Below are 24938 nucleotides of genomic sequence, written 5' to 3'. Positions count from 1 at the left end.
TTCATTTCAAATTCTCTCTTCGCCTGTCTTATCAATGTTTTACACTTACCTTGACAATGCTTATGTTTTATCCTATTTTCTTCAGATGGATCCTTCTTCCAATTTTTGAAGGATTTTTTTTGGCTAAAATAGCCTTTTTCACCTCACCTTTTAACCATGACGGTAATCGTTTTGCCTTCCTTCCACCTTTCTTAATGCGCGGAATACATATGGACTGCGCCTCTAGGATTGTATTTTTAAACAATGCCCAATCCTGTTGAGCACTTTTAACCTTTGCAGCTGCACCTTTCAGTTTTTTTCTAACTATTTTCCTCAATTTATTAAAGTTTCCCTTTTTAAAATTTAGTGTTAGAGCTGCAGATTTACTTATTGTCCCCCTTCCAGTTATTAGTTTAAATTTGATCATGTTATGATCACTGTTGCCAAGTGGCCCCACCACCGTTACTTCTCTCATCAAATCTTGCGTTCCACTAAGAATTAAATCTAAAATAGCTCCCTCTCTTGTTGGTTCCTGAACCAATTGCTCCATGAAGCAATCATTTATTACATCTAGGAACTTTGTCTCTAGCAAGTCCTGATGTTACATATTGGGGTAATTGAAATCTCCCATTATTATTGCACTGCCAAATTGGTTTGCTTCCCTGATTTCTCTTAGCATTTCATCATCTGTCTGACCATTTTGTCCAGGTGGCCATTTTGTCCAGGTGGACGGTAGTATACTACTATCACTATACTCTTACCCAACACACATGGGATTTCTACCCATATAGATTCTACTGAGCATTTACTCTCTTGTATGATCTTTATCCTGTTGGATTCTAACCCTCCCGGACATAAAGTGCCACACCCCCACCAAGTTGATCCTCCCTATCATTGCGATATAATTTGTACCCTGATATAGCACTGTCCCATTGGATATCCTCCTTCCACCAAGTCTCTGTGATGCCAATTATGTCAATCTCATCATTTGCTGCTATACACTCTAACTCTCCCATCTTCTTAGACTTCTGGCATTGGCATACAGACATTTCAAAGTGTGGTTTTTGCTTGTTTTAACAACCTACTTTTCAGTTGTTTGGGATAATTCGGAAATCATTATAGCTTTGGTGATTTTTTACATATAGGCATATGAACTATGTTTGCTTTTAATGGAACCTCTCTGTTGGGATGGCCTAACTCTCCTGTTTCATTAGTATCCTTCAAGGATACATTTTTCCGAACCATGCACTGCTGAGTGACTGTCGGCTTTCCCCCTTGTTCTAGTTTAAAAGCTGCTCTATCTCCTTTTTGAAAGTTAGTGCCAGCAGCTTGGTTCCACTCTGGTTAAGGAGGAGCCCATCCTTTCGGAAAAGTCTCCCCTTTCCCCAAAAGTTTCCCCAGTTCCTTACAAAGCTGAATCCCTCTTCCCTGCACCATCGTCTCATCCATGCATTGAAACTCTGGAGCTCTGCCTGCCTCTGGGGACCTGCACGTGGGACAGGAAGCATTTCAGAGAATGCCACGATTCTTCCGCTTTCGGCTTCTACCATTGCCGACATACAGTGGTGGCTTTTGCTCCTGCATCTTCTGAAGGGAATACCTCTTCGGACTCCACAGTGGATCATAGTCACCACGGATGCCAGTCTCTCTGGCTGGGGGGCAGTCTGCCAGTCTCAAGCCACTCAGGGTTATTGGTCCCCGGTCCAAGCCCGCTGGCACATTAATCGGCTGGAAGCCCAGGCAGTGCGCCTAGCTCTACTGGTGTTTTTACCCCTGCTCCGAGGCAAGGCAGTGAGGGTCCTCTCAGACAACTCCACGACGGTAGCTTATATCAACCGCCGGGGGGGGGGCATGAGGAGTCACTTAGTGGCTCTGGAAGCCAGCTGGCTCCTTGCCTGGGCAGAGCGGCATCTGGATTGTCTAGCAGCCTCCCACGTAGCGGGCAAGGAGAATGTGCAGGCCGATTTCCTCAGTTGTCAGCGTCTCGATCCAGGAGAGTGGGAGCTCTCGGACGAAGCCATGACCTTGTTCATCAACAGGTGGGGCCCCCCCACACCTGGACCTCATGGTGACTTTGAGCAACTCCAAAGCCAACAGGTTCTTCAGCCGTTGGAGGGAGCACTGTTCTGAGGGAGTGGATGCCCTCGCTCTCCCTTGTCCATCAGATGTCCTCATTTATGTGTTCCCTCCATGGCCTCTCGTGGGAAATGTTCTCCAACAAATAGAACTCCACAAAGGGCCGGTCATCCTGGTAGCTCCCGAATGGCCTTGCAGGCTGTGGTTCGCAGATCTGGTCAATCTGACGTCGGACCGTCCTCTTTTGCCTCGGCCATCTTCCTCGTCTACTATGGCAGGGTCCCGTATTTTTCGACCAGGCAGATCGTTTTTGTCTAGCGGCCTGGCTTTTGAACAGCGACGACTGAGGCGTAAAGGCCATAAGGAAGAGATGATTACCACCCTCCTGCGGGCGCATAAGCCATCTACTACTTTAGCTTATGTCCGCATTTGGAAGGTCTTTGAGAATGTCTGTGATGATTCGGGTGTCTCGGCGCGTTCGGCTCTAGTCTCCATGGTTCTTTCCTTCCTTCAAAAGGGCCTCTCCAAGGGTCTGTCCTTCAATTCATTGCGCGTTCAAGTGTCCGCTCTCAGTTCTCTTCTCGCTCGTGTAGGAGGGCACCCCTTGGCGTCTCACCCAGACGTTGCTCGGTTCTTGAAGGGTGCCAAACACTTGAGACCCCCCGTCCGACCCACATGTCCGCCTTGGAATCTCAATTTAGTCCTCCAGCTCTCTGTGTGGCCCCGTTCGAACCCCTCCATTGGGCTACGCTAAAGGACCTTACGCGTAAGGCGGTTTTCTTAGTTTCTATTTGTTCCGCTCGTCGGGTTTCGGAGATTCAGCCACTGTCCTGTCGGGAGCCTTTTCTGCGTTTTTCGGACTCGGGAGTCTCTCTCAAAACGGTTCCTTCATTTTTGCCGAAGATAGTTTCTTCCTTCCATGTTAATCAGTCGGTGGAGCTTCCGGCATTCTCTACGGAGGATGTCGCGGGACCCGATGGGGGTGATCTTCGCCGGCTTGATGTGAAGCGTGTGTTACTCTGTTATCTTCAAGTCACCAATGAGTTTCGACTCTCCAATCATCTTTTTGTTCTCTGGAGTGGTCCGAATAAGGGAAAACAGGCTTCTCGGACTACGATTGCTCGGTGGCTGAAGAAAGCGATTGCCTCGGCTTATATTTGCCGAGGCTGGTCAGTTCCTGAGGGCTTGAAGGCTCACTCCTTGCGTTCTCAGGCTACTTCGTGGGCGGAGAGTCAGTCGGTCTCTCCACAATAAATCTGCAGGGCCGCTACATGGATATTCCTGCATACTTTTGCTCAGCATTATCGTCTAGACCTGCATGTCCCGGTTTTTGGTTCTTTTGGGAGGCAGGTGCTTTGAGCAGGGCTGTATCGGTCCCACCCGGTATAGGGAAGCTTTGGTACATCCCACGGTCTGGACTGATCCAGGTATGTACAGGGAAAGGAAAATTAGTTCTTACCTGTTAATTTTCATTCCTGTAGTACCACGGATCAGTCCAGACACCCTTCCCTGGTTCTCTTACTTTTCTGCCGACCACTCAAAGCTTTTCCTACAGGTCCCTGGATGGATGAATATCACCTATCATTATCTTAAGGACACTGGAAGCATCTAGATGATGTCCACGTATATGCAAGAGCGCTGTTTTACAGAGTCCATTCCTTGTTGATAATTGTTTCCTCTGTTACTCTTTTGAGTCGTGTTTACTTGCTTGATCTCTTTCCTGGGTTATATTAGTTCTTTTCTGCTTTGACAATGGTTATACTGAAGGGCTGCAGGGTAGGCTCTGTCCTGATATAGGATACCCTTTTCAATTTTAGTCTGTCTCCATCTGCTGGACAGGAGGCTCAATCCACGGTCTGGACAGATCCGTGGTACTACAGGAACGAAAATTAACAGGTAAGAACTAATTTTCCTATGTCACTCTTAGGTAGCACTACATAGGCATAAGCCCTTCAGTATTCTCTGTCTCCAGCAGATGGTGGACACACAACCTACCTGTGGGTAGGCCGGTCAGGATGAGACAGGTGCACGGATGATTCCTGAGGTGATAGCCTGTTTGGCCCCCTCCCTTGGAGCCAGAAGCCGCCTTTCTGGTGGAAGCATGCTATGACTTGAGGCACACAGAGGCTTGAGGAGTAGCATCTGTGGTAGCAGCAAGACCACTGCTGTGGTTATGCAGCTGGTCAGCAGATGCTATTTCCAAGTCCAACTTGACCAAGTTGCCCTTCAAGGGCCGCCTATTGTTCGAAGAGGAGTTGGAGAAAATGGAGAATCGCTGGGGGGACTCAAATTCCATGTATGCTGTAGAATAAGAAGTCCAATCCCCCACTTCGCTCTTTTGAGAGGTAGATTTCGAGACTTTCATCTCTTTCGCTCCTCCAGAAGTTCAGGGGCACAGAAATCTCGCTCGTTTGGGAGATCTCAGTCCTTTCAAGCTGAGAAGCCCGGTAAGGAAGCTCCAGTGTTGGGACTTCCCATTCCTCACAATGAAGCTTTGGGGATCCAACCTCCAATTCCAGAGATAGACAGGTATCTACATCGCTTTTATCAAAGGTGGACCCACATCACCTCAGACCAGTGGGTTCTGGATGTGGTAAAAGAGGGCTACACCCTGGAGTTTTGCCAGTCACCTACAGAAGTCTTTATGGTTTCCCGATGCAATTCTGTAGAAAAGAGACCCGCCGTATTAGCCACCCTTCCAAAGTTGGTCAACCTGAAACCATGGTTCCGGTCCTGAAGGGTCAGGAAGTTATAAGGCAATATTCCATTCCCTGTACGTACCCGGATCAGTCCAGACTTCTGGCTCCCCCCCCCCCCCCAGCAGATGGAGACAGAAGTTTACCAACAAAACTCTGCCTTAACTAGGCTGGTGCCACCTACAGTCTGGCAGTATTCTTCTGTCTCCAGCAGATGGTGAGGGTGCCAAACCTACAGTCTGAGTTAGGGCCTAATTGAGATTTAAAACAGTGTTAATTTTAGGGTATTTTAAAAAAAAAAAAAAAAAAAAAAAGAAGAAGAAGAAATTCTAGGAGCTGAACCGCAGTGACTTCCTGCAGGTCAGAGTTTCCCACCTCCCAGGGGGTTGTGAGGTCCTGAGTGGAACATCCCTCCTGGTTTCAGAGGCAGCTGAGGTACAGGGTGGAAAGCCCGTTTTACCAGCTCATTCATTCTACTGGGGGTGATACCGGGGACCCCGGCTCACTCCCCCAAGTAGGTCCAGGACACAGAGGCCATCGGGCAAGTATTGCTCATATTAAAAAAAAAAAAAAAAAAAAAGTTTTTTAATTTGTTATCGCTCTTTGACTCTCCCTTCCCTTCTGATCGCGGTGGGAGTTTGTTCATGCCGTTTCGCCGCGATTTTCAGGGGGGTGGTCACAGTTTAGAATTTTTTCTTCCACAGCAATGCTGCGTCGGGCCGTGTGTCGGGCCTGTGGTGCCACGCGGGCGTGCCTGTCGTACGATGGTCTGTGCACCAATTGCCTATCGGGGGAGAAGGAGCCTCCTCGATCCAGCGGAGGGTCGTTGTGAGAGTACAAACGGTCACCAGGGCTTTCGGGGACCTTCCACCCTCTGTCTCTGTTGCGACCGTCGCTGCCCGACGTCTCCACTCCACTCTCTTTACTTCTTTGGCGACTCCCTCTCCATTCGATGGATGTTTGGCTGCCGTGGCGTCATTCTGCCGAACCTCTCCGGCGTCCCCGGACCGGCTCGACGCTGCACTCCGCCATGTTCCCAGGAAGCCTAAGGGCGCGTGCGTGGCCCCAACTGATGTACCAGCAATGGCGCAAACCTCAGGGGCGTCCCCCTGAGGTGACGTCATCTGCACCGGATATATACGGTCTCAGTATTCGCTAACTAATCGAGTTAGAAGGAGTTGACTACGGGTTACACTACATATGCTACTCTGCCTCCTCTGGTGGTTCAATATATTGTTTAATAAAAGAATAGTGTGTGTCTGTCTCCAAATTCTGAGCCTAACCAGTGGTCCCTCCCGGGATCTTCCCCCGGGGGCGTGGTCACCTGCCACCGGCCCAAGGATCCACCCACAACTATCCCAAATACTAACAGATTGCTAACTCCATGGATCCGGCACAACTAAATGCCTTGCAGGCCATACCAGGCCTGGCCCAGCGCATTATGGAGCAGCAAGACACCTTGGAGGAAACGTACTTCAGCGTTTCATCAGCTACACACACAAAAGGTTCAAGGCACAGCCTCCAACCAAGAAGGTCAGTTACAGGAGGTAACTTTGAAGACTGCTGTACCACTGGCGGCTCCAATCTGCTTCTCCGGAGAAATCCGGAAGACCCGGGGCTTTTTGAACCAGTGCTACATGCATGTTGCCTTACAGCCATCTTTATTTCCTACGGGTCTCTCCAAGACTACCTACATCCTTTCATACCTGGATGGCAGGGCCTTGTCTTGGGCTTCCACCTTGTGGGAACACAAGGACCCCGTTTTGCAGGACATAGAAGGATTTATGGACTTGTTTAAATCCGTCTTCGATGACCCTGCTCGAACTTCTGTAGCCAGTTCTGCTTTGGGTGAATTGAAGCAAGGCAACAGATCATTAGCTGAATTTGCCATCGAGTTCAAAACTCTTGCGGCAGAACTTCGCTGGGAACCCAAATGTCTCAAGACACTCTTTTGCAGAGGCCTGGATACCCATTTAAAGGACAAGCTGGCCACTCGTGAAACACCTGACTCACTGGACGAATTGGTAGCTTTGGCTACTCAGATTGATCACCGGCTCCGGGACAAAGTGAAGGAACTCTGGCCTAAGGTGTTATCTGGGTTGAAACAGGCTAGTGCTATACCAGTACCTCGTATGGTTCCAGTAATCCCTGCTGCTGATAAAGAGGAACCGATGCAGCTTGGTCATGGACGTTTGACCTCCAAAGAAAGGAGATTTCAGAAGAAACGCGGCCTTTGCATGTACTGTGGACAGCCCGGCCATGATGTCTCTACGTGCTCTATTCGTCCGGAAAATGGACGGGCCTAAGTCCTGCAGAAGGACTGTTCTTAGGCCATACTGTGACATCTCCTCCACTTTCTTTTCCAGTTTCCTTGACTTACAGACCAGTCACGGTTCAGACTCCTGCCCTGGTGGACTCAGGGACAGGAGGCAACTTCATTCTCAAACGATTAGTGGAAGACTTGAGGAGTCCCCGCATCAAGTTGAAAGATCCACTAATGTGTCATCTCTTGAAGTGGGCTATGGACGTTCCCCAACATCACCACTTCCACTGAAGCTCAGTGACGTCCCAGCAGCTCAACCACTGCTGCTGATTTTCATACGCCTTTCATCTTCAGCGTACTTCTTCCTATTTTCAAGATCCACTTGACATCATTGCAGAAGACGACTTAAAGTTAGAACATAAGAAAATGCCATACTGGGTCAGACCAAGGGTCCATCAAGCCCAGCATCCTGTTTCCAACAGTGGCCAATCCAGGCCATAAGATAAAGTTCAAAGTCAAAGAGGTTATGGATGTTCGTATGAGAGGCAATACCTTTTGAATACCTTCTAGTGAGAAGGTTTCGGCCCCGAAGAAAACTCTTGGGAGCCTCAGGCCAATATCCTGGACAAAGAGATGCTTCATCAGTTCCACCTCGCGCATCCTTCTAAACCAAAGCCTGGTACCCGGAGAGGAAATCGCACTTTGAAGGGGGGGTACTGTTGCAACCATCGCTGCCCGACGTTTCCACTCCGCCCTCTTTGGTGACTCCCTCTCCGCTCGATGGAAGTTTGGCTGCCGTGGCGTCATTCTGCCGAACATCTTCGGCGTCCCTGGACCGGCTCGATGCTGCACTCCGCCATGTTCCTAGGAAGCCTAAGTGCGCGGTGCGGCCCCGACTGATGTACCAGCAGTGGCACGCACCTCAGGGGCATTCCCCTGAGGTGACGTCATCTGCACTGGATATATAAGGTCTCAGTATTCGCTAACTAATTGAGTTATAAGGAGTTGACTACGGGTTACACTACCTATGCTACTCTGCCTCCTTGGACTTACCAGGGGTACCCACTCTTCGGGGGCCTCGCTCTCTTTTGCTTTTCAGATTGCAGTTAGGAACCGGCACTCGCTCCTCGAGGGCCCATGTTCCTGGACTTTTTTCTGGATAACCTTCTGCCAGGAAGTCGCTGCCTACAATTATCAGTGAGTTACCATCTCTCTCTCAGAGCTTACCCTGGAACCAGGTACTCGCTCCTCGAGGGCCTAATTCATTCCAGCTCCTGGGCTGCTTCTATGAGACTACTGTGTGAGTGTTACCATCAAGGATCTGTACATGAACTCTGCATACCCTGCCTACTCACTATATTTAGTTTCTCTACAGCTCAGCCACTCTGGGATTGCTGTTCCAGTATCTGAGGGACTACAGCCCAGCCGGGCGCTTCCAGCTCACTATTGCCACCTCTGGTGGTTCAATATACTGTTTAATAAAAGAACTAGTGTGTGTCTGTCTCCAAATTCTGAGCCTGACCGGTGGTCCCTCCCGGGATCTTCCTCCGGGGGCGTGGTCATCTGCCACCGGCCCATGGATCCACCCACAACTATCCCAAATACCAACAGTCTCTGGTCCGCCAATTTGGACCCACTGGAGTTGGCGGTTTAAGGAGCGGGCGCCATTTTGGCACCACTGATAGAGTTTATTGCCACAGCGGACTGTCCCAGAGGGGGACAGGCCCGCAAATGTTGACAATTTTAAAATTGGTGTAGTCCCTGAGGGGGGTACAGACCATTCGTCCTCTGACTCTTTTTCTTCTGAATTTGTCCTGTTAATGCATAAGGCCTTTAAGGCCCGGAAGTCTGGAAAAAAGAGACCTCTTAATTTGGACTCCCAGGCTGCAGAAGCAGGCCAGAGCCGCTCAGGACCCGGATCCTTCATTGGGACCGCGGCCCTGCAACTTGCGGATCCCTTCAGTAGATACGGATTCTTCCACAGACTCGGATAACCAGGATGACCGGGAATTGCCTTCACAACCACTGAGGGGGGTTGAGGGGGAGTCTGATCCGCTGCAGCACGGTACTCTGGGGTCCCATGGAGCGGACGGCAACGACCCGAAAGTGGTTCGTCTTTTTTGGAGAGACGAACTGGGTCCACTCATTCCAAATATTTTGGGGGAGAGGCATTCAACTCCCTCAGGAAGAGTCTTGCCTTGGATCTATGGATCCTGTGGCATTGGGTCTTCAGGGTCCCCCCTCGTCATTTCCTTTTCATTTTTCGGCTATGGATTTGCTATTCAAGGAATGGGACACCCCGGACTTGGGCCTTAAAGTGGCGAAGGCAATGGATAAACTCTATCCGCTGCCTAAAGAGGCATTAGAGCTGTTAAGAGTTCCTAAGGTGGATGCAGCAGTGGCGGCAGTCACTAAGAAGACCACCATTTCAGTAACTGGGGGGATGGCTCTTAAGGATTTGCAGGATCGCAAACTGGAGGTTCAGCTCAAAAAGATTTTTGAGGTCTCGGCGCTTGGCATACGGGCGGCGATGTGTAGCAATTTTTCCTTAAGGGCAGGTCTGCGTTGGATGCAGCAGCTCTTGGCTAACGAGTCGCTCTCCCAGGAAGAGGTTCTACAAACGGGACGTCTGGAGGCGATGATTGCCTATAGTGCAGATGCTTTTTATAATTTGCTTCGCACTTCAGCCAGGACGATGGTTTCGCCGGTATCAGCAAGACGTCTACTATGGTTACGCAACTGGGCTGCGGACGTGTCTTCTAAATCCCAACTGGGATCTTTGCCGTTCAAGGGAAAACTGCTCTTTGGGAAAGAGCTGGAAGATCTCATTCAGTCATTGGGCGAGAATAAGGTGATTCGATTGCCGGAAGATAGACTGAAGTCAAGAGGTTCTTTTCCTTCCCGTTCTCGATTTCGGAGAGGTCGGAGGCCTTGGACCTCTCGGGGGTTGGAGTCTTCTTTTCGTCATAACGTCAGCAGACGTACGCTCAGTCCTTTCGTGGGCGCCTGTTCGGTAGACCTGGCACCGGCCAGGGCACACCGGCCGGAAAGCCTTCACAATGATGGGTGGCTGCTCCATTCCTTGGTTCCCGTGGTGGGAGGCAGATTGTCCCTGTTTCACGAGGAATGGGCCAAAATCACTTCAGATCAGTGGGTTCTGTCAGGGATAAAACATGGTTACATGTTAGATTTTGCTCGTTGGCCCCACCAACAATTCCTGATTTCTCCTTGAGGTTATGCAATAATGCGCCGGGCAGTACAGTTGACTCTACAGTGTCTTCTCGATCTTGACGCTGTCATTCCAGTTCCTCCGGCGGAGCTCCGAAGGGGTCGTTATTCCATTTACTTCGTGGTGCCCAAGAAAGAGGGAACCTTCCGGCCTATCCTCGACCTCAAGCAAGTCAACAGATGCCTTCGCATTCCCCGCTTCCGGATGGAAACGTTACGGTCCACCATTGCGTCTGTCCGACAGGGGCAATTTCTAGCATATCTGGATCTAACGGAGGCATATTTACATATCGCAATTCAGGCCGATCATCAACGGTCATGCGATTCTCCGTTTTGGGATCTCACTACCAGTTTCAGGCTCTGCCGTTCGGGTTGGCCACCACACCCAGGATTTTCACCAAGATTATGGTGGCAGTGGCAGTGGCAGCGCAGCTCCGAAAGGAGGGGCTGTTCGTACATCCGTACCTAGACGATTGGCTGATTCGAGCAAAATCAGACTTGCTTTGTCGGGAAGCGATATCCCGGGTACTGCAATTGTTGAGAACTCTTGGCTGGGTAGTCAACATGGCCAAGAGTCGTCTAGATCCATCCCAGTCTTTGGAGTTTTTGGGAGCTTTGTTCGACACTCGTCAAGGGATAGTTTCCCTAACGGAGGAACGTATGGTCAAGCTTCAGGGTCAGGTGCAGGGCTTGTTATCCAAGCAAACCCCGAAGGTTTGGGATTACTTGCAAGTTCTGGGATCCATGACTTCGACCTTGGAGTTGGTTCCTTGGGCTTTCGCTCATATGTGGCTTTTACAATCAGCCTTACTCTCCCGCTGGAACCCGGTGTCGGAGCAGTTTCATCTTCCTTTACCCCTGACAGAATCCACTTGGATCAGCCTGGATTGGTGGCTCATCCTGGACAAGTTACAACGGGGTGTTCCCTTGGTGGTCCTAGACTGGACAGTGGTCACTACGGATGCCAGCCTGTACGGCTGGGGAGCGGTTTGTCTGCGGAAATCGGTGCAGGGACAGTGGTCTCTGGAGGAGACTCGCTGGTCCATCAATCACCTAGAGACCAGAGCAGTGAGGTTGGCGCTACAGGCGTTCCTTCCAATTCTTCGAGGCAAGTCGGTCAGAGTCCTTTCCGACAATGCGACCACGGTGGCTTATATCAATCGTCAGGGTGGAACCCGGAGTCAGCCGGTGGCGTTAGAAGCTCGTCTGTTGATCACGTGGACGGAGCAGCACTTGGTCAGCATAGCGGTCTCTCACATTGCCGGGGTGGAGAATATCCGCACGGACTTTCTCAGTCGACATGCTCTAGACCCAGGAGAGTGGGAACTCACAGACGAAGCTTTTCACCGGGTCTGTGGCCGGTGGGGAACACCCAGCATGGATCTGATGGCGACGTTCCAGAATTCCAAGGCTCCTCGCTTCTTTGCTTGGCGCAGGGACACAGGAGCGGAGGGTGTGGACGCTTTGGTCCTCCCCTGGCCGACAGATGTTCTAATATGTGTTCCCTCCTTGGCCACTCATCAGCCAGATTCTTCGCCGCATAGAGGTGCATCTGTCGGAGGTAATATTGATAGCTCCCGAGTGGCCGAGACGCCCATGGTTTGCGGATCTGGTCAACTTAACCATCGACTGTCCTTTGAAGTTTCCGAAGTTACCGAATCTGCTTCATCGGGGTCCCGTTTGTTTCGACCAGGTCGAGCACTTTTGTCTGGCGGCATGGCTTTTGAGAGGAAGCATTTGAAGTCCAGAGGCTACTCTGATTCTGTTGTGGCTACGTTATTTCGGTCACGTAAGACTTCTACTTCCTTATCGTATGTAAGAGTCTGGAAGATTTTTGACGTCTGGTGACTTGCCAGGGGTATTGTTCCTACTCGTGCGGGGGTGCCAGACATTTTGAGTTTCCTTCAGGCTGGTCTGGTGAAAGGCTTATTGTGTAGTTCCTTGAGGGTGCAGGTGGCAGCTCCCGGTTCTTTGCGAAGTAACATTCAAGGAGCGAGCTTGTCGGCGCATCCCGATGTTGCTCATTTTCTGCGGGGAGCAAATCATTTGCGTCCCCCGGTGAGGCAGCCATGTCCGTCTTGGAATCTAAATTTGGTTCTTAAAGCCTTGTGTTCAGCACCTTTTGAACCTTTGCGTCGGGCGACTTTGAAGGATCTCACTTTGAAGGTGATTTTTATGGTGGCGATTGCCTCTGCGCGCAGAATATCCAAGCTTCAGGCCTTGTCTTGTAGAGAGCCTTTTTTGAGGATTTCGGACTCGGGCGTTTCCTTGCGTACGGTGCCTTCCTTTCTTCCCAAGGCTGTGTCATCCTTCCATTTAAATCAGTCGGTGGAGCTTCCATCTTTTTCCGATCTGGATAGGTCTGATCCTTTGTCTAAAGATTTAAGGAAGCTGGATGTTCACAGGGCTTTACTGCGCTATCTGCAGATTACCAGTGGTTTTCGGGTCTCGGATCACCTTTTTGTGCTCTGGAGTGGACCACGAAAAGGCAACATGGCTTCTAAGACAACGATAGCCCGGTGGTTAAAGGAAGCCATAAATTCGGCTTATTTATTAAGCGGTCGGACTTTGCCTGAAGATCTTAGAGCTCATTCTACTCATTCTCACGTGGCATTCTGGGCGGAATGTCAGCAGATTTCTCCAGAGGAGATTTACAGAGCGGCTACTTGGAAGTCATTACATACCTTTGCCAGGCATTACCGGCTAGATGTTCGGTCATCAGGAACAGGAGGATTTGGAGAAGGTGTGCTGAGAGCGGGCCTCTGGATCCCATCCCAAGTAAGTAAAGCTCTGGTACATCTCAGGAGTCTGGACTGATCCGGGTACGTACAGGGAAAAGAAAATTGGTTCTTACCTGATAATTTTCGTTCCTGTAGTACCACGGATCAGTCCAGATCCCCGCACATATTTGGCATTTGAAGGTAACGGAGAGTCCACTCAGTTTTTTCAATATTTGTTTTTTTCTTTCATGGACAGCTTGCTCGGGTTTTTCCGAGTAGCACGGGTTCTGTACCCATTTGGGGGTTAAGGAGCCGGTTTAAGGTTGTTAGGTTACTGTAAATAGTTTAGAGGTCCATTCTGCTTTGACATTAAGTAATACTGCCAGACTGTAGGTGGCACCAGCCTAGTTAAGGTGGAGTTTTGTTGGTAAACTTCTGTCTCCATCTGCTGGGGGGTGGGGGGGGCAAAACCCAAGAGTCTGGGCTGATCCGTGGTACTACAGGAACAAAAATTATCAGGTAAGAACCAATTTTCTTTTTCTTTTGTGGTGCCCAAAAAAGAAGAGTACCTTTCACCCCATTTTGGATCTAAAGGGAGTCAACAGATCCTTACGTGTGACATGTGACTCATTTCCGGATGGAAACCTTGTGCTCGGTAATTATGGTGGTGCAGCGTGGAGAGTTTCTCACGTCCCTCGATTTGACAGAAGCCTATCTGCATGTTCCCATAAGGGGGGATCATCAGCGCTTTCTGCGGTTCACTGTGCTTGGTCAACATTACCAATTTCAGGTGCTCCCATTCAGGTTGGCAGTGGCACCAAGAACCTTTTCCAAGGTCATGGTAATGGTATCTGCTTCCCTGAGCAAGGATTCATCCATATCTAGACGATTGGTTAATCAAGGCAAAGTTGGCCAATCAAAGCCAGCTTGTCTCGCACAGGGTGGTAAAGTTGCTCCAGGAGCTAAGTTGGATAGTGAATCTGACCAACAGCAAGTTACAGTCCTCATAGACTCTAGAGTATATGGGAGTCTGGTTTGATATGGTGCAGGGCAGGGTATTCCTTCTAGAGCAACTGATCCAGAAGCTGTGGGGACAAATATGGTCCCTAAGAGCACAGATTTTGGCAATTGTATGGGACTATCTGCAGGTATTGGGGGCCAAGGCAGCCAACGTTGGAGGTTGTCTAATGGGCATGGGTGCATATATGCCCCCTTTAGTGGTATTTACTATCCAGGTGGAATCCACAGTTCCAGGAGTAACAGCTGAAAATAACCCTCTCATTGGAGATGTGGCAGAGGTTGCTGTGGTGGATGCAGAGGGATCATTTTGAGAGAGGCATGGACCTAGATATTCTCAATTGAATAGTAATCACTTCAGATGAGAGTCCCTAGGGCTGGGGAACTCACTGCCAGGAGTTAGTGGCGTAGGAGCAATGGTCTACAGAAGAGATGGGGTGATGCATCAAGCAACTGGAGGCTCGTGTAATTTGCTTGGTGTTCATGAGCTTCGCAGATAAAATAAGCGGAAGAGCAGTGAAGGTAATGTCAGACAATTGTACAGCAGTGGCGTACATAAACCATCAAGTCGGAACTCTGAGCCCACAGATCTCTCTGGAAAAGGATGAGTTGCTGCCCTGGGTGGAACTACACCTTCAGGCGCTATCCATGGCTCACATCGCAGGAGGAATAGATGCAGGGGAATGGGAGCTGGAAAATGAGGCTTTTCAGCTCGTTGTCTCTTAGTGGGGTTGTCCCTGTTTGGATCTCATGATGTCCCACAGCAGTGCGAAAGTACTGCAATTTTTCAGTTGCAGGAGGGATTCTTATACACAGGGGATTGACATTCTCGTGCAGAATTGGCCAATGGAGGAAATGCTATATGGGTTTCCCCCATGGCCAGTGATAGGCAGGTTACTGCAAAGGATTGCGCAGCATCCCGGCTTAGTCCTTCTAGTGGCTCCAGATTGGCCGTGACATTCATGGTACGTGGATTTCCAGCATCTGATTGTTGACAATTTGTTGAGATTGCCAAAGCGGGAGGACCTCCTCCATCAGGGTTCCCCATGATGGAGGAGGTCGACTGATGAGTCATGGTTATTCCTCGGGGTGGTGAACACCCTCTTAAGAGCTTGAAATTTTTCCACATCCTTAGCATACATTAGGGCCTGGAGAATTTTTTAGGATTGTGCAGAAAGCAAACGCATTATCCTTTCAGAGAAGGGATACCATTGATCTTGGACTTTGTACAGGAAGGCCTGGTAAAAGGGTTGGCTCTCAAAATGCTCAAAGTTTAGGTGGCTGCTTTGTCTTGTTATAGAGGGTCTGTCCAAGACAAACTCCTCTCGTCGTATGCAGTCATGGCAAGGTTTATGAGAGAAGTTAAACACATTCAACTACCGTTACACATTCCAGTTCCACTCTGGGACCTGAATTTGGTCTTGTCCTTTTTGTCGGGTCCAACTTTTCATCCCCTTTGACAACTTTCCTTGCATTTACTAACCTTGAAGATGGTGTTCCTGGTCACGATTTGCTCGGCAAGAAGGGTTTCAGAGTTGCAGGCACTTTCATGTCGAAAACCGTTCTTGTTGATTACCCAGGACACAGTACAGATTAGACTGTGCGGAACGCACAGTCTAATCTGTACTAAAGGTGGTTTTGGACTTTCTTTACCGTCATTGGACAGGTCTCAGGATGAGCAAAGTATCGTATCCTGCACTCCGTGGATGTAAGGAGACTTTGTTACGGTATCTTAAGGTTACTAACCTCTTGAGGACAACTGATTATTATTCCTTTATGGTGGAGTTAGGAAAGGGGAAACAGCATCGTGGGCCATAGTAGCTCACTGGATTAAAGAAGTGTTAATGGCAGTCTGTGTGGCAGCAGGCAAGCCATTGCCCAAGCAAATTAGCGGTCATTCAACTAGAGCTCAGATGGTGTCCTGGGAAGTGTTGCAGTTGTTGTCTCTGTCAGAGATCTGTAAAGCAGTGACCTGGTCCTCTTTGCATACCTTCTCTAAGCATTATCAATTGGATGTTCAGGCGCAGGGAGACACATCCTTTGCAAGGGCAGTCTTGAGGAGAGCATGGGATAACTCCCACCCTTCTAGGGAATAGCTTTGGTACATTCCATGTGTGTAGACTAGTCTGCCCAGACAACGAGGAAGGTGAAATGACTTCTTACCTGGTAATTTCCTTTCCTCTAGGACGAGCAGGCCCATCCACATTCCCACCTGGGGTTGCCTGTGGTATTGGTCAAGTGCTTTGTTCTGTCTCCGAAACATTAATAACAGCGGAGGTAATAGGGCAATCAGAAGTATCCAGATCCATGGAAATCTGGGTAAGAGCAGACTTTCTGTTTTCTGCTGCTGTTCTTGAGTTTCCTTTATTGAGCCCAGTGCATTTTGGTCTCCTGGAAGTAAAAAAAAAAAAAAAAATCAAAAACAAAAAAACCCAGGAATAGACAGAGAAATTGGGATCTGAAAATATTGGTTATTACAGTTTAAGCGTTGTTCGGTTGTCCACAGTTAGCTTTTCCAGGAATACTGGCACGCTGATGTCTGTGCAGTGCCACATAAGAGTAATATCAGCGAGTCAGTTTAGCTCCCTCTCCATCTGCTGGTTGGATTGCATAATTCAATTGTATGGACTGGCCTGCCCATCGTAGAGGAAAGAAAATTATCAGGTAAGAAGTTATTTCACCTTGTGGTTCTTGATGGAATGGTTGTGACTCATTTGTCCAATCATTATTCTGTTCAGAATAATAGTTTTTATTCACATTAATGAAACTCTCTGTATGCCCCACTTAACGTTTGGGAAAACTGAAGTCAGTCATTGTTTGTATCTTGTCTCCAGATGGATTGCCTATGAATATAGCCATTATAGAGGTCGCCAGAAGCTACTCTTCCCTAGCCACATACCTCAGTGGCATACGGCGAGTGGCTGGCAGAGCATTGGCTCCCTGCGGCCTTTGATTCAGGTAAGGATGGTCAGGCTTCCTCTCCTGAGGGAGTAATAGGCCCAGCCAGCAGATTCTTCCTTAATCAGCTAAATATTATAGACACAGTACTTGGTTTCCTGTGGTGCCACAGCAAAAGCTGCAAGATTTGGCCTTTGTACAGATTTGGTGTTCCCTGCAGAAGGGTGTAAAATTGGGATGCTGGGCACACTAGGAGGAAGCTCCCCCATTTTTCATATCTTATCTTGCATGTCAATCCCCTCCCTTTCACCCCATGCACTGACCCCCATGTCCTCTTGCTAGTTTGACTCATGCAGTGCTACAGTGTGCTGCATGATTAAGCTGTGATTCTGACTCTGGGCAGCAACAGAGAAGGAAGATACAGCCTGAGGCACCACTTTCTTCCTATTGGTGGTGTTGGGGGATTGATGGGGGTGAAGTGAGAGGGCAAGGTGACAGAGGGAATGTGTGAGAAGTGGACAGCATGGGAAAGGGATGTGCCGCCTTCCCTTCCACGCCTCCCCTGTCTCTGTGATTGCTCCATACCTGTTCCCGACTCAAGATCTCTTCCCTCTTTCCACCTGTCCCAGAGATCCCCCCCCTCCCTTTTCGCTCCAATTCCTGAGTTCAATTCTGAAACTTGCAAACTCAAATGCTAGTAACCTGGGAAGGAAGGATCTCATGTCACTGGAGCTGTGCTGAGAATTCAGCTATGATGTGAAATGAAGGCTTTGAGTAGAAGTTCATGTTCTAGGGAATAAACACCACGGTGGTAAGGTAACTTTCTACCTTCGGGTTTCTGTAGAAACGTCCATACTTCAGGATCCGAAACCAGGCAACGGGAATGTTCATGTCCTGTGCGGGAAGCCTGGAAGAACTAAAACTCCTCAGGATCCAGGTCACAGAGGAGATGGGAGCAGAAGAGCAGATTTGGCTGTATCAAGACGGATTTATCAAGTGCCGGGTGAGTCTTCATATGAGGTGACTTCTTTTGAACTAGTAGCAGCAGTGTGATGATAGCACGGTGTTTTGGTACTGCTGCTGTTCCATGTTGTGTTTGTGTGTCTTAATTCCACTGTCCTTCCTATACTTCTAGAGACAACTTTAATGTTGTTTTTCTCTCTGACTTGACTGCATCAGGTTGCCTACCCTTTATTAAAGTCAACTTGCCAAAAGTACTCTCCTCCTCTGTCACAGAGGACGGATGTGTGAACAGTACAGTTCTGATTTAGGGCCTGATTTACTAAGATTTATGTTCCCATACGGGCCGATACAGTAAAGTCCGCGGGAGAGCGGGCGTTTGCCCGCTCTCCCGGCACGCGCACAGGCCACTCTCCTGTGCGCGCGATTCTCTATTCAAATGAGGCCCAGCGGTAAAAACAGGCAAAAGGAGGCGCTGGGGACACTAGCGCGTCCCTAGCGCCTCCTTTTGGACCGGAGCAGCGGCTGTCAGCGGGTTTGACAGCCGACGCTCAATTTTGCCGGCATCTGTTCTCGAGCCCGCTGACAGCCACGGGCTTGGAAACCGGACGCCAGCAAAATTGAGCGTACAGTTTTCGACCCAACAGCCGCAGGCCGACTTCATATTTTTTTATTTTTACTTTTTTTTACTTTTGAAACTTTCGGGACCTCCGATTTAATATCGCCATGATATTAAGTCGGAGGGTGCACAGAAAAGCAGTTTATACTGCTTTTCTGAGCACTTTCCCGGTGCCCGAAGAAATTAGTGCTTACCTTTGGGTAGGTGCTAATTTCTGAAAGCAAAATGTGCGGCTTGGCTGCACATTTTGTTTTCTGAATCGCGCAGGAATACCTAATAGGGCCATCAACATGCATTTGCATATTGCGGGCGCTATTAGGTTCAGGGGATTGGACGCGCGTTTTCGGCCCCTTACTGAATAAGGGGTAACGCTAGCTCGTCGAAAACGCGCGTCCAATGGCGGGTTAACAGTGTGCTCCGTCGGAGCGCACTGTACTGTATCGGCCCGATAGAGAGAGAATGGGTAAAAGTAAACCTTAGTAAATCAAGCCCTTGGTGAGTACTGAATCACATTTCCACATCCTGGCACTGCTATTGTTGTTGACTTTCCTAATATAATGTTCTAGCAGCCATGTGGGACTCTTGAAATCATAGAAATTTATGTATGGGGGTGTGATAACTAATTCTTTTTTTTTTCCAAAATAATTTTTATTGGGATGAAACATGAACAGAAACTGAGTCCCGCACTATAAAATCAGGTTATCTAAGTGTTACATAGATTATGACAGTATGTTATGAAAAGCAGGCCCAGTTTCCATACCTGCTACAGCACCAAAGACCTTACTAGATATCCAACTTTTACTCACAGCTTCACCACTGAAGATCATCTGTACTCAGTTTTTTGAATTCCAGTATGGTTTCAAGTATCCATTGCTTTTTTTGTGAAAAAGTGTTTCCTGATACTATTCTTTATTTATTTATCGAGTTTTATATACCGTCGTTCGGTTTCGCCATCACAACGGTTTACAAAGTATCGATGTTTAACAGAGTGTTCAGAAATTCACATGCTTGTTAACATTGTTATCGTAGTCGTTCTAAGCATAGTTCGGTTGTTAAACTGTACAGGTTAAATTACGTGCTTTGTATTGGTTCTGCATGTTTATATGGGCCGGTAGGTATGGAATTTGTAGCACAGAGTCATTGGGTGTTTTGGTAGGCTTTGGTGAACATCCAAGTTTTTAGTTCTTTTTTGAAGGTTTTTAAATTTTGCTGTGTTCTCAGTTCGGTTGAGAGAGTGTTCCAGAGTTCGGGGCTTACTAGGGAAATGGCTGTCTTCCAAGTTGAGGTAAGTTGTTTGTGGCGAGCAGGTGGAATTTTTAATAGACCTTTGTTAGCTGAACGGAGATTTTTGTTTGGTGAGTGGAGTTTTATGGATGTACTTAGCCAGTTTGTTTGTTTTTCATAAATTATTTTGTGTATTATGGATAGTATTTTGTAGTCTATCCTGTACTTTATTGGGAGCCAGTGTAGTAAAATGAGAGTTGGAGTAATGTGATCATATTTTTTCGTTCCTGTGAGTATTCTGACGGCTGTGTTTTGAAGGATTTGAAGAGGTCGGATGGTGGTGAGAGTTAAGTTGAATAGCAAGGAGTTGCAGTAATCCAGGCTGGAGAAGATGAGTAGTTGGAGGACTGTTCTGAAGTTGTTGGGGGGAAAGGAAAGGTTTTAGATGTCGTAGGGTTAGGAGTTTGTAATATCCATCTTTGATTTTAGCGGAGATGTGGTTCTTGAAGGATAGTACCTTGTCGATTATGACTCCTAGGTTGCGGGCATGGGTGACAGGGGAGATTGCAGTCTTTTGATTCATTATGTTGAGTGGTGGTATGTGCGTAGGGTTGTTCTTTCTATCCAGCATGATTATTTTTGTCTTATCAATGTTTAGGATAAGTCTCATGTTGGTTAGTAGTTGCTTTATTTTGGTGAGGTAATTGGCTGTTTTTTTGTAGGTGTCTTCCAGAGAGTTGTGTATTGGGATAAGTATTTGGATGTCTTCAGCATATATGAAGTGAGTCAGTTTAAAGTTTGAGATGAAGAGGCATATCGGGAGAAGATAAATGTTGAAGAGTGTTGCCGATAGTGCGGAGCCTTGGGGAACTCCAGTGTCAAGGTTTATTTTCTTTGAGAGGGTGTCGTTGATTGACACCTGGTAGGTCCTTTGTGATAGGATGAGAACCATTGAAGGGTTTTTTCATTTACACCAATTTCAGATAGACGGTCAATCAGTATTGAATGGTTTACCGTGTCGAAGGCTGCTGATAGGTCTAGTAGGACTAGAAGGTAGCTGTGTCCATTGTCAAATCCTTTGAGCACGGTGTCGTTTAGTGACAGGAGGTAGTGATTCAGTGTTTAGTTGTTTCCTGAAGCCGAATTGATGGTAAGTAGGATGTTGTTCCTTTCCAAGTAGTCATTGAGTTGTGAGTGGACGATTTTTTCAATAATTTTGGCAATGAATGGTAGGTTTGATATGGGTCGGTAGTTTAGTGGGTTTTCTGGATCAAGGTTGGTCTTTTTCAGTATGGGTTTGATAATTGCTGATTTTAGGCAGTCGGGGTAGTTTCCCTCTGTGAGGGATAGGTTCACGATGTCGGTTAATGTTTTGGTTATTGATGGGTCCTAAGTATAATAGAACACGGCTTCGCTTTAGATTTTGCTCAGCTGATTGACTAGCGCTACATGGTTTCCCCATGCGCATACCACCAAAAACGCCGGGCGGTACAAGACACTCTACGGCGCTTATAGGACCTGGGCGCCATAATTCCGGTACCCACAGGAGAGCTCAGGCGATGGCGCTACTCCATCTACTTCATGGTGCCCAAGAAGGAGGGCACTTTCCGACCCATCCTAGACTTAAAGAGGGTCAATCGAACTCTAAAGGTACCTCAGTTTCGGATGGAAACTCTTCGCTTGGTGATAGCGTCTGTTCACAAGGGAGAATTCCTGGCGTCTCTGGACCTGACAGAAGCTTACTTGCACATACCTATCTGCCCGGATCATCAGAAGTATCTGCGGTTCGCAATACTCTTGTCATCATTTTCAATTTTGCACATTACCGTTCAGTCTGGCAACGGCACCCAGAGTGTTCACCAAGGTGATAGTGGTTGTGGCAGGGGCCCTGCGAAAGGAGGGGACACTGGTACATCCCTATCTGGACGATTGGCTGATTCGAGCAGTCAGAACACCTTTGCAGGGCAGCGGTTCAGAGGGTGCTACAGATGTTGAGCTCGTTGGGTTGGGTGGTCAACCCTGACAAGTCACCTGGTTCCCTCCCAGTCCTTGGAGTTTCTGGGTGCTCGGTTCGACACAATTTTGGGAAAGGTTTTTCTTACCGAGGAGAGACTGTCCAAGCTTCTCACTCAGGTGGAGTCCTTGCGATCCATGCCTCGTCCTAGAGTCTGGGATTATTTGCAGGTTCTGGGTTCGATGGCTTCCACTCTCGACCTGGTGCCATGGGTCTTTGCGCATATGCGTCCTCTTCAGTCAGCCTTGCTCTCCCAGTGGAATCCGCTCTCCGAGCAGTTTCATCTTCTCCTACCACTGACGGACTCTGCGCGTTCCAGTCTTCTTTGGTGGCTTTCTCCACACAATTTGAGTCGGGGTGTGGATTTGGAAATTCCCTCCTGGATAGTGGTGACCACAGATGCCAGCCTCTCCGGATGGGGAGCTATTTGTTGGGGGACGGCGGTACAGGGACAATGGATAAGAATAGAGTCCTCTTGGTCGATCAGTCGCTTGGAGACCAGAGCGGTTCGGTTAGCGCTGCAGGCCCTCCTTCCCTTAGTAGAGGGGAGATCAGTGAGAGTACTCTCCAACAATGCGATGACGGTGGCTTACATCAGTCGTCAGGGCGGAACCTGGAGTCTACCGGTGGTGACAGAAGCTCAGCTTTTAATCAGCTGAGTGGAACACCACCTTTACAGGATAGCAGCCTCTCACATTGCCGGAGTGGATAATGTGCAGGCCGATTTTCTCAGCTGCCACCATTGGATCTGGGAGAGTGGGACCTCTCCAAAGAGGCCTTTCATCTCCTGTGCAACCACTGGTCCAGGCCTGCCATGGACCTGATGGCGATGTACCGCAGTGCCAAGGCTCCTCGATTCTTTAGTCTGCCAGGGGCAGAAGGTGTAGACGCTCTGGTCCTTCCCTGGCCAAAGGACATTCTGTTGTACAGCTTTCCGCCGTGGCCATTGGTTGGCAAGGTTCTACGCTGCATTGAGGTTCATTCAGGCAAGGTGATACTCGTGGTGCCGCAGTGGCCAAGACGCCCGTGGTTTGCAGACCTCCTGAATCTAGCAGCGAATGGTCCGCTGAGATTTTGTCCATCTCCAAGTCTTGTGCAACAAGGCCCCTTTTGTTTCAGAGAGGCAGATTGCTTTTGTCTAGCGGCATGGCTTTTGAAAGGCGGAGATTAAGAAACAAGGGTTACTTGGAGGCGGTGATTACCATGCTTTTGCAGTCCCATAAGACTTCTACCTCCATAGCGTACATCAGAGTTTGGGGTGTTTTCGAGGCCTGGTGCCTGGACTACACGGTGGAGCCGGCCAGGGCTACCATTGCAGATGTTCTGGCCTTTTTGCAGGCAGGTCTAGCTAAAGGATTGGCCTTTAATTCTCTACGAGTTAAGGTGGCAGCCCTTGGTTGTTTTCGGGGAAAAGTGCAAGGCGTAGCTCTAGTATCTCATCCGGATGTGGCTCGTTTTCTGCGTGGGGTTAAACATCTGTGTCCTCCAGTTCGGAACCCCTATCCCTCGTGGAACCTCATCCTGGTCCTCTGTGCCCTTTGTAATGCACCTTTCGAGCCGTTGAAGTGAGTGACCCTGAAAAATCTGACTTTGAAGGTTGTTTTCCTCGTGGCTATCGTTTCAGCACGGTGTGTATCGGAGCTACAGGCTTTATCTTGTAGGGAGCCCTTCTTAAGGATTTCTGAGGAAGGAGTTTCCTTGCGAACAGTTCCCTCCTTTCTCCCGAAAGTGGTGTCCTCTTTTCATTTGAATCAGTCGGTGGAGCTCCCTTCCTTTGCGTGCCTGGATCCTTCTACTTCCGAGTCTAGGGATTTAAGAAAGTTGGACGTCAAACAGGTGTTGATGTCTCCTTGGAGGTCACGAACTGTTTCTGTCTCTCGGACCATCTGTTTGTCCTGTGGAGTGGTCCCAGGAGGGGTCATAAAGCTTCAAGGGCCACTATTGCATGCTGGCTAAAGGAAGCTATTACTTCGGCATATCTGGTCCAGGGCCGGCTGATTCCGGTCTGTCTCAGGGCTCATTCTACTCGATCGCAAGCGGCCTCGCGGGCGGAATGTCAGCAGGTGTTGCTGCAGATTTGTCGGGCAGCTACATGGAAATCTACACACACGTTTGCTAGCCTTTACCGCCTTGATGTCCAGGCCCCAGAGCCTGGTTCCTTCAGGGCCAGTGTGATCCGAGCGGGACTCTCTGTCCCACCCTGGTTAGGGAAGCTTTGGTACATCCCCGGAGTCTGGACTGATCCGGGTACGTACAGGGAAAGGAAAATTGGTTTGTACCTGATAATTTTCGTTCCTGTAGTACCACGGATCAGTCCAGAGTCCCGTCCATGGGAAAATGGAGAGTTCGCTCGGCTGGTAGTTAGTCACATTTCTGCAAGTTTACCGAATGCCCCCCTTTTCAGGGAAAGAGTATGGGCATGTTTCGTTCATTGGAGGTTGTTTATGTGGAAGTTATGCTTTAATCTTTCTGCTTGGGTACAGCGTAATACTGACAGACTCTAGGTGGCACCTCAGGGGTATAGGACGGAGTCCGTTAAAATTTCTCTGTCTCCATCTGCTGTGAAGGGGAGGCAAAACCCAGGAGTCTGGACTGATCCGTGGTACTACAGGAACGAAAATTAGCAGGTAAGAACCAATTTTCCTTTGTTCTGGATTCATCTGACTTCCTAAAGAAAAGGAAATTATCAGGTAAGTAGTAATTTCTCAATGTTGTTCCTGAGTATGCCTCCCTTGAGCCTTGTACCATAACCTCTTGTGCTAGTTTCCTTTTCATTAAAAAAGATTTGTCTCTTGTGCATTCTTTATACCTTTGAGGTATTTGAATGTATTTCATATCTCTGCCCTCTCCTCTAGGTTATATATATATATATATATATTTAGATCTCATCTCATCTCACCAAGGTTTTGGAACATACTCTTTATCCTTTTGGTGGTATGGCCTCCAGAATTGGATAGAATATCCCAGATGAGGTTTCACCACAGAAATCCATTTGTGATATGATGACAGTGCAAAAGGGGGCAGAGCCTTAAGTGTCAAGATAACCATGACTCTGAGTGGCCTGACTTGTTGTGTTGGGGTCTATTTTAGACCCCAGCGTTACCCTAGGAAGTTCTTGTGAATAAATGTAGAGTCATTGTATTTTATCTGCATGCATACTATAATGTGTATATGCTCACGGAAGCCCTGATGTGTGCATTACAACACTGCCATATGTTGATCCTATTTTCCCCTCTCCTTGGAT

General features: G+C 48.5%; 1 protein-coding gene across 4 annotated transcripts in view; it reads left to right on the top strand.

Annotated features, from left to right (window-relative positions):
* CRYBG1 (crystallin beta-gamma domain containing 1) overlaps positions 1-24938 on the top strand; it is a 479364-nt gene that overhangs the window by 436147 nt on the left and 18279 nt on the right. For all 4 annotated transcript variants that reach the window (XM_029595327.1, XM_029595329.1, XM_029595328.1 and 1 more), the window contains 2 exons: positions 16814-16937; positions 17722-17880. In XM_029595327.1, the coding sequence (XP_029451187.1) occupies positions 16814-16937; positions 17722-17880 (283 nt within the window). The remainder of the gene's footprint in view (positions 1-16813; positions 16938-17721; positions 17881-24938) is intronic.

The sequence above is a fragment of the Rhinatrema bivittatum genome, chromosome 3 (genome assembly GCF_901001135.1).
Source record: "Rhinatrema bivittatum chromosome 3, aRhiBiv1.1, whole genome shotgun sequence".
NCBI classification, from domain to species: domain Eukaryota; kingdom Metazoa; phylum Chordata; class Amphibia; order Gymnophiona; family Rhinatrematidae; genus Rhinatrema; species Rhinatrema bivittatum.
This window is presented reverse-complemented; position numbering and strand designations above follow the sequence as displayed.